The sequence below is a fragment of the Pyxicephalus adspersus genome, chromosome 8, assembly GCF_032062135.1.
Source record: "Pyxicephalus adspersus chromosome 8, UCB_Pads_2.0, whole genome shotgun sequence".
NCBI lineage: Eukaryota > Metazoa > Chordata > Amphibia > Anura > Pyxicephalidae > Pyxicephalus > Pyxicephalus adspersus.
In genome coordinates this window covers 16,516,513-16,526,345 of record NC_092865.1, presented here as the reverse complement: position 1 = coordinate 16,526,345, position 9,833 = coordinate 16,516,513, and the positions used below count along the sequence as shown (strand labels likewise).

Genomic DNA, 9,833 nt, shown 5'->3' with positions numbered 1-9,833 from the left:
GGGGGGGGTGCACCAGCCAGAGCCGTGGAACACGTCCTTGTACAAGTCCCAGGCGCAGGGAAGTAAGCGAGCTATGTCCCTGGACTATGTCTCTGGTTATGTTATGATGATGTCACTACGGGGGAGGTTTCTCCCCCTTTGATTAACACCCAGCTCCCCGCACATGCGCGGTCAGGAGCTGGTAATTTTAGTGGTCTGCGGAACCGAAAAGGTTGCGACCACTGCTCTAGTTCATACTCTAGAGTATACTCAAATAGAAACCAGAAAGATAATCTTGGTTTATATGCAGATAACACCACCAGATGTCACTGTGTGCTTATGAAAAATGTATAACAAACTCTTGATGTCTGAGACATTATTAGATTTTGTTACACATTTTACATGAGAACACAGTGCCATCTACTTTTGGCCAGCAATAATGCACAAACAACATTTAAGAACATAACCAACTCAAAAATAAGAAATGCTTTAGCCTGTAATAAGGGAAAAAAGATAAACAGATGAAACCCATGTGATTTTAATTGTTTCCCCTTTAAAATAAATATTTTAAAAATAACATATCATGTATTTATTCACATCAACACAAATACCCAAACACCATTGTATTGGCATTTGTGTTGATTATCATTTTGAACAGCCACTATTTTTGTGCCCTAGGTTTATAATCAAGTTGATGTAGTTTTTTTTCAGATAAAAGTAGATAATTTGGTTTATAATTGGATCAGTTTATATTAGAGTATATATGGTAGTTTACACATTCTTCCATACATTTCAAATATAGGCAGGCAAGAACAAAGCTGGCGGAATACTGAACTAGACGTTTTACCCCTCTTTATCCAAAACCTATATATAACAATTGGTTTTAGATATATTACAATTATTCTGCTTGGCTTTCCTTACCCGTGAAATACTAGTAAAGTTAGTATCTACTTTTATACAAATGCAATTCCTATTTTGTGGCCTTCACCTTTTCTACAATTATAGAGTAAACGCACCGAAATTTTAGTGAAGATGTAGAGAAGGAGGGACAGAAGAGACATGTAGATGCGAATCCGTTTGCCGCCAAAGCGTTTTTTCAAGTATTCAGGCATGGTGACCACTCCAGCAGCAATGTAAACTGGAACAAAGATCCATCCAAGGGCTACCAGCACCCAAGATGCCTTAAATGAGAATGGGAAATTAGAGTTAGAGGAACAGTACGTCCTTCTTTTCTTTAATCTGTTTGAACAACCTGACACACAATTCTACCAACGCACAGGTTTACTTATTGCCCATACTAATTTGTATAACACTGACGGCTTTGACAAATGCACTGAAATAAGGATTACACTTACTTGTAAGTAATGGAATACAGACTTACGTTCCATTCAAAGCCACCAACTGCCAATCCTCCTGCAGCCCCTGATCCCGCCATACCAACAAAGAGACCACTTCCAACATTGCTGGACATCAGTGATGCCCCAATCTGCAAAAAGAGAGAGCTATCATATCAAAATTAAAGTTGTGAATAACATTTTAAGTATTGTGTGGAGGAGTTAGAACTGACAATAATTTTATTGCGGGCCATGTCCTGCACCCTTGAAGAAACATGAGGGACCCCTTTGAAGAAACTAGGTTTAGGGAGCCCATGCTACAGTTACTATACCCACAGCTCATAGTACAATAATGTGTTGGTCAGTAGGAAAAATGGCTCCTCTATTGTTGGACATTGGGAAGAATATCACCCTTACATATAGTGAAAGAAACATTGGTATTTGTTAAACTGACTTGAGAGGCACAAATTGATCATTGCTCCAGCAGCCTCTAGGGGAACTCAGGTTGAGAAAGGCTGGCCTAATGTAAGGCTTTCCGGATTTGTGAAATTATTTTTACAAAATTACAAGTGCCTAATTTTTGTCACGGAAACATGAACAGTGCTCTCACGGGATGTGGGGAATACCTAAAGAAACAAATCTGTAGAAAAAAAGATTCTAGAGTGGGTGAAGTGGTATAAAAAAATATGAAAGTGCTTAAATTTAAACGTGGCTTTTACTGGGAATATATATATATATATATATATATATATATATATATATATAGATAGATAAAAAAAACAATATTTTTGTCTAGTTTTGCCACACTATGGAAGGTGAAGATGATAAGTTACCAGGGGCAACTATAGCAAACTGCATGTAACTCTGATAATGAATACATGTCCCAGATTTAAGCTGCATACACACCTGTAAAAAATCCTTTCCAACGACAAAAAGATGCAGGATGCATGAACGAGTGTTGTAAATAAAGCACTGTTCTGCTCTATGGATCGGGGAAGGGAGGGAACAATAGAGCTGCACCCGGCTGCGCGCTCTACCCCTTCTCTTGCATTAGGATCATTCTTCGTCCATCGTCTGTGGATCCGCCAGGGCGGTCGTTCAGGCGAATGATGACGGGCGCTGTACACACGCCCAATTTTCACTCAATATTGGCCCTGAGCCAATTATCGGGCGAGAACCATTGGACATGTGTACGTAGCTTTAGAGCCACCAAGATAACTGGATTATGAAAGTGGAACACATCGGTAGTTCCATGGCCATTGGATAAAGCTGACTGTGTTAGATATGTAAATGCTGGAGTCTGTTTCTGACATTCATTGGAATTGAGAAAGCCATTTGGATTTAGTGGTTAAACATTTTTATATTTAGAGATTAAGTCTAGTTGACTGTGGCTAACTAATGAAAGCTATACCATGGCCTGGACAATGTAGGACTTTCACAGACATTTTGCATTACAAGCAGCTTGTTTCTAAACATTACCAAAAACCTGACTCCTTGTTCAATTGTTAAATAGTAAATGTGAACATTTATTAACTAAACAACACCAATGGACCCATATAGAAGTAAAAGTGTGACCAGGAAACTATTAACTAGGTAATATGCTATATTTTAGAGTTTGACCTGGACAAACTACCTGCTTGGTGTGGGATATAATCACTTATAAAGTCAACTGTTTGAAAAACTGGTAGTAAGACATTTTGCATGTCTTAGCAAATTGCTTTTTCAAAAAATAATCAAGATAATGACTTTATTCAACCATTGCTAACAAAAATGTCTTAAAAAAGACATGAACACAAAAGGCGTGACATTGTAAAGCTCACCAAAACTAGAGAAGACGGACTATTGTGAGAAAACCTGGGTGATCCAACAAACTGGAATGGATTTCTTAAAAAATAATTTGCTATTATTGGCAAATGTTTTCAATTCTAGACCTAATCGAATGCCCTGAATCACTCAGGTTGCCCCATGATGTTATGTTCTGCAGTCTCTAGGAACTTTTTCAAAAATATATATATTCAGTGTATATATATATATATATATATATATATATATATATATATATTGCCTGTGGTTGGATATATTAATAGTTGGTTTGTTTGAAAAGTGAAAGTGATTAAGTGCTGAGCAACCATGGCAAAACCTCTAACAGTTTTACTATACATTATCCAGTTCTAATTGTTTTCCCTGGTATTTAGGTCTAAAAAATATATTTACTGGAGTCAAGCTCATGGGAGGAACATTTATATGTATTACTCTAGCTACAACCTACTTGGTGCTCAGTCTTTCATATTTCCAAAACAGACTTTCTGAGCCAGAAAAGTCTGGTAAAGATAAACGGTCATCCCATCTGCCAGCCAAATCGCCTTTTCCGAAGGAGATCAGAAATGGTAACACCTCAGTTATGGTTATGATAGATGTATTTAAATGTGAATGTAAACCCAAAGTCTATTTTTCAGTATATTTTGCACCATGCCTCACTGTGTTTTTGTAGGAAAATATTTTGCTGTTCTGCCTGTATCATCACTTTCTGTTGAAGTCAAAATCAACTGGACTTGTTCTTGTAAGAGTAAATAAGTTTCATAACTTTACATGCTGCTTCATTATTTCTACCAATGTAGGAAGATACCCCATCATTTATATCCACACAGCACAAATACTTTTTATACAGTCACCATGGAATGTGACACTATGGATGTTGATTACCAAGACCAGGAGGTGTGACATTTGTTGGACAGCCCTCATCTATTACCATAAAATAATATTTGGTGTCAGGAAGTCTTATTAAACCTTCAAATTTTATGGTTAAAGGTTTCAATTGTTGTAAAAACTCTGGGTAGAGATGTTAGGTTAAGTGGAAGAGAAATGATGCCATATGCACTCAAGATGTTGTTTCCTATTGATTGTTAAAAGATGATTGTTCTAATTTAACATAGATGAGTTCTTTCACGCCAACTTCCAGTTACAAACTGAGAATATTAAACTACTGCCTTTGAATAAACAGAACCATAGGCAGCCCGCTGTGTACACCCCTTCAGTTGGCCAGCAGGGCTGAATATGACTGGCACAATCTCTAGATTAGACACTTTGCAGTAGATTAAAAAATGATTTGCTCAATAAAATAAAATTAAGTGAGGCAAAATGCCAAACACACTAGTTTTAGGGTTTGGATTTGTAATAAATATGTTAAAGAAATTACACTGGTTGCTCACTTTTTTGAAAGTGTAAGTTCCATTCTGTTTCTTTGCTTTATTGGGCAAGAAAGAGCCTGAGCAAATTACTCATCCCATGGGACTTTTCTCTAGGTCATTGAATGAAGGAAAAGGATAATACCTGGACTTTGGAGTCTGCACTTTCATAAACAAGTCAATGGTGACAGCTCTTTTGTTTCTCTTATACAAGTTCATTGAAAGAGTTAACACAGAAGAAGGAAGCAGTAACTTAAAAAAAACAACGCAAGTTTTTTTTGGCATTCTGTATATTTGTTAGAACATTACGATTTGCAACAATACCATTGATGGTGCCAAACAAACTATGGAACTGAGATGGGGATTATTGGGATGTGACTTTTTGAGAAACAGAAATTCTGCTGCTTCACAGTGCAGCTAGTGAAACAAAGGACAATTAATCTATCTATCTATCTATCTATCTATCTATCTATCTATTATCTATCTATCTATCTATAAATCAATCTATCTATCTATCTATCTATCTATCTATCTATCTATCTACCTGTCTGTCTATCTATCTATCTATCTATCTATCTATCTATCTATCTATCTATCTATCTATCTATCATCTATCTATCTATCTATCTATCTATCTATCTATCTATCATCTATCTATCTATCTATCTATCTATCTATCTATCATCTATCTATCTATCTATCTATCTATTTTCCAAGGATCTCAATCAGCATACAGTAAATTATTTAGGTCGAAGATCCACAAATGCTTTAGGATATATTAATACCTAATGTATTAAAATATAAAGATGGCAAAAGATTGGCTTGAGTCTGATCAGGCAACCCCGCACCTCAAACCACAAAAATGTACTTCCATCTACTTCTAGCTAATTGCCCCTTTTGCCCCACCTAAATGAATGGTCACATGGCACAATGAGTTATGAGTCTCCTATGTTCTTCACTGCAGGTTGGAAGTGCCCATGTTGCTGATGTAGACAACTCTTATTGGGTCCATAGGCAGGGATCTCACAAGACTCCACTAGTGACTTCGCAAAGAGTGATGGCAAGAACAGCAGGGGGCCCAGATCAAAACAGTTTGTCAGTTGGTCCTGATTCATCCCAAAATCTACAAGTTAGATGGCCAGGGCACACCCACTTGTCAAATCTCACACCTGTCTGCACCTGTTTATCAAATATATATATATATATAAGCCTACGCTCCGTCCAGCCTTGTGGGTGCAGAAGAAGCTGTGCCTCCTGTAGTTCTGGTAACAGTTCATTGACCTATTTGAATCTTAACACGCAAATTCTATTTTCAATTCTATTCTTTTCTATTCCATTCTATGCTATATTCAATTCTATAAGAAAATAGAGATCCCTAGCAACCTCAAATACAAATAAAGGCAAAACATCCTTAGTTTTTCATTGTTTAGATTTCCCATCATTTCCTATTTTGTATGCACAACAGTGTGGGGGAGAAAATTACAGTTCTCAGAGTAAAAGATTTCCCCGTTGGAGGATTTTTTGCCTCCATTTCTGTTTTGGTTTTTTTTTTAGGCCCAAGAGAGTCAATCTTAAAATTGGGGACAGTGAAATCTATCTAACCAACCAAAACTAAAGCTGTGGATTGAAATGTACATTACTGTCAGGGATGTTACCTGTAATAAGTGTTTAGGCTTAATCGTAGTCTCCCTCTAAAAGTTTACCTGTAGCTCTCTTCATCCTTTACTAATGGCTCCAATAGTAAAAATCTTAACTCCTTCCTAATAAAAAAAACGAAATGTATAATAGAAATGCCAATAGCATAACTGGCGTCTCTTACCCTCTGCTTCTTCCTTCTCTTTTTTTCAATATGTTACCTTTCCCATGAGAACGGACGGTATTGATGCCCACACATGACAATGCCTGGAGATGGGTGGTAGGACAAGTAGCAAATAGCTAAATAGGGTGGACTGTGGACAGCGTGATGTCGAGCACCACACTGGATGGTGCTTTCGTCTATTAGTCTGCAAATAAGGCTGTACTTGTTCACTTCTAATCCTCCTAAATGCAAGTTACACCATTTCTTAGGGTTTCTCCATCTGGTATCACTTAAAGAAACACTCAAAATATTCTCCAAAGTCCTCAATTTTTTTCTTTGTCCCAATAAAGCCAATTACATCCTGAGGGAAACATAGCATAAGACTACTGATCACCGAAACTGATGCCAAAAACAGAGTTTATTTATTCCCCATTGGTGCTAGGTGCTAGCTCTTCGACTGACAGTCCCAAATTTTTGACCCACTCTATGGTATTCTCCACAGGAAGACATAACTGCAAAGAGCAGGATTAACAGGTATTTTTTTACACATATAAAATAGATATACTAGAATGTTTTTAATGGAATGTTTATAAACTAAAAGGGACCAAACAAGAGAAATTACCTATTAGGTTTTGCATTCTTTTAAAACATACCCAAGCATATTAAGTGCACAACTTTACCATTGTGAACAACTTTGAACTATAATAAAGACGTGTATGATTTAAGATTTGTACACAAAATCAATGTATGAACCAAGACGCAATAAGGTCGTAAACAAAAGCCCATCTACACCAACCATTCAAAAGGAAACCTCCAATATGTATACTTACAGGCCACCACTTCATGGTTCTTCCAGCTAGGAAATAACCTCCCACCGTCCCTCTGCTTGCCCGGACCGAAGACTACAAAAGACAAAAGTATCTAAAGTTAACTTTAACCTAAACCTAATAAAGGAACCCATGCCATCAATTGGTTTATATTCTTGTTTGTAGGCTTTCTAAAGATATTTTTCAAGAACATTGGACCTGCAGTGGTTGATGTGTCTCTTTATGGATTAATATTGTAGCATCTCATCTGTCTGCTTTAAGAAAAAATCAGTAAAAAGCATATTTAAATCTAATCAGTAGCTGTGGGAAACCACTTAGTAATTGGCTTGACACTTTCTAGGAATAATGTGAGAGTCAGCAAGGTTATGGAAGATATGGATGTGTCTATATGAGGTATACAGGAAGAAAGATGAAATGGTCCATACGCAAATGTGTCTGGGTTTACTTTCTATTCATTTTCTAGTACATACGTTTTACTTTCTTTGTACAAATCCTTGCATTACAGCTTAAATCTAGACACACATTGCTTTTGTTTCGGATCAAGTAGGAAGGCTTAGATAAAACCTTGCACAAGTTGTAATGTTGCTTCTTTTCCTGAGTTTTTTGGGGGGACATGGGTGAACCCCTTGAAATGATTTTTAGGTCTTCAGAAAACCCTGAATCACTTTATCCACAGCTCTCAGTGATGGTCAGTTTGAAGAATGCCTCTTACATTTGCTGACCAGTGGCAATGCTACCACGCTTACAGATAAGCAAAAAAGATCATTGGTATCAGTTAAACCAGGCATGGGCAAACTACAGCCCGTGGGCATATACAGCCCAATGGGTATGTTTCTCCAGCCCTTTGGGTGTTCCACTGCTCTGGCTGGTGCAACCCAGAGCAGGGTCAAGAGAAGGACCACGCCAGGAGGGCACACTGGCCAGAGCCGTGGAACACCTCCCCGGGTCCGAGCCTGCAATGGGAAAGTGGGCGGGCTGTATCCGTGCACACAACCCCGCCCTCTCTCCCATCACAGACTCAGATCTGCAATAGGAGAGTGAGCGGGGTTATTCCATCATGACGTAACGTTCAAGGGCATCATGATGTCATAACTCTGCCCACTTTACCATCGATCCCGCCCCTCCGGCAAAATTTTTTCAGATTGTGGCCCCTGACTAAAAATGTTTGCCCACCCCTGAGTTAAACTGACCTGAAAGTCACAAACTGTCATTGCCTAAAGAACCCCCAGCAACCTCTGGAAGAACCCTGGTTGAGAAACACTGGTCTATGTCATAAAGACATGGTAGAAATGTGTCCTTAAACCTTAAAACTTTTCCTATAAAGTGCTCCTTTTCCATTTCAGGGTTTTGAGATGTATGCACATCCTACTTTACAAATTTAGGAGATTCCAATGCAGAAAGGTGTGTATTTGACCTGTTAACATTAACATCTATCCTACAAATGGCTTGCACTGCAATAATAATAGTACACATATTATAGAATAATAAATTAACCCAAATTACTGTTTTTTTGGGTTATGGAAATACATATTGGATTATTACTTAGTTCTTCTGTAGAGCACATTAGTGAAGAAGAAATTCAAGTAATTGGACTTACCCATATTCCAACAGCAAGCACAAAGACAAAGTAAAGAACAACCACAACGATATCTGGAATCCCAAACGTGGCAAATTCAGGACCACTAGGAGGAACTTCAGTGGTGATGTCCATGACTCCTGAAGGAATGAAGACTACATCTGTTAAAGAAGAATTACTTATCTACTCTTTGTTTACTAACCAGATGTTAATGGCTAACAGGCTTTATCACTCTGCTGACAGGTATCTAACAATTATTGATTAGTAATCCACATTCATCAGCCATCATTCACATGGGCATACCTGAGTTAACTTGAAGAGGAATAAAACAAATCTTATGTTAAGATATGGAGCAGGGCACACAGTTAATGACTTTATGGGAAACATAAAAAAAAAGCAGTGATATGCAGTAACATGAAGGTAAAGTAACTTTACAAATTTTGTGTACTGATGGTTACAGATGTAATGGCATGAAAGAGTCATGAATGCATGGAATAGTGCTCAGCTACAGCCAACCACAGCTACACAAATGGGTTTATAAATTTGAAAAGTTCTGTTTCAATGGTAATACCTATAATTTACACATAACAATATGATTGCTGTAAGAATTGGCTCCGTTCAATTTTGGGTTTAGTTGGACTTTAACACAAAGTTGTAGCAGTAGGTTGTAGTGCTTTACATCTCCATGCTAAATTTGAACATTAAAGTGGAACTAAATTTGTAATGTGGGTGAGCTGATGCAAAATGTACTGGCCGTATACAGCACACACTTTGTGATCCAGGATGCTGTAACTACCGCATCCCCCCCGATCACCCTTGCATAGGCCGGTTGGGTAGAGTCGCTTCTGTGAACATGTTATTGCATTGGGAAGAGTTGTCTTTACCTTCTTTTCGCTCTATGTTACACCACGTTTTTATTTTTTTTCTGGTTAGTGTCAGGAATAAAATCAGTTCTATGCATGCATTGTGCAGCGTAAACAAGAAGCCACCAGGAGCAGATAAAAAGATTTCCTTGCATTCTTCTGCCAAAACCTTTTCACTTCCCAGTGACTTTTTATATTTTGAGTTTAGTTTTCCAATTTAAAGCCCATGGCACATGCGACCCCTTACTCACCCCTACATGAGCACTCATGC

At 37.8% G+C, this 9,833-nt stretch overlaps 1 protein-coding gene across 1 annotated transcript in view; it reads right to left on the bottom strand.

Annotated features, from left to right (window-relative positions):
- SLC5A9 (solute carrier family 5 member 9) overlaps positions 1 to 8,830 on the bottom strand; it is a 21,243-nt gene extending 12,413 nt beyond the window's left edge. Inside the window, 5 exon segments of the mRNA XM_072419606.1 lie at positions 305 to 315; positions 912 to 1,160; positions 1,361 to 1,465; positions 7,127 to 7,198; positions 8,721 to 8,830. Of these exon segments, the coding sequence (XP_072275707.1) occupies positions 305 to 315; positions 912 to 1,160; positions 1,361 to 1,465; positions 7,127 to 7,141 (380 nt within the window). The 5' untranslated portion in view covers positions 7,142 to 7,198; positions 8,721 to 8,830.
- Between the last annotated feature and the right edge of the window lie 1,003 nt (positions 8,831 to 9,833).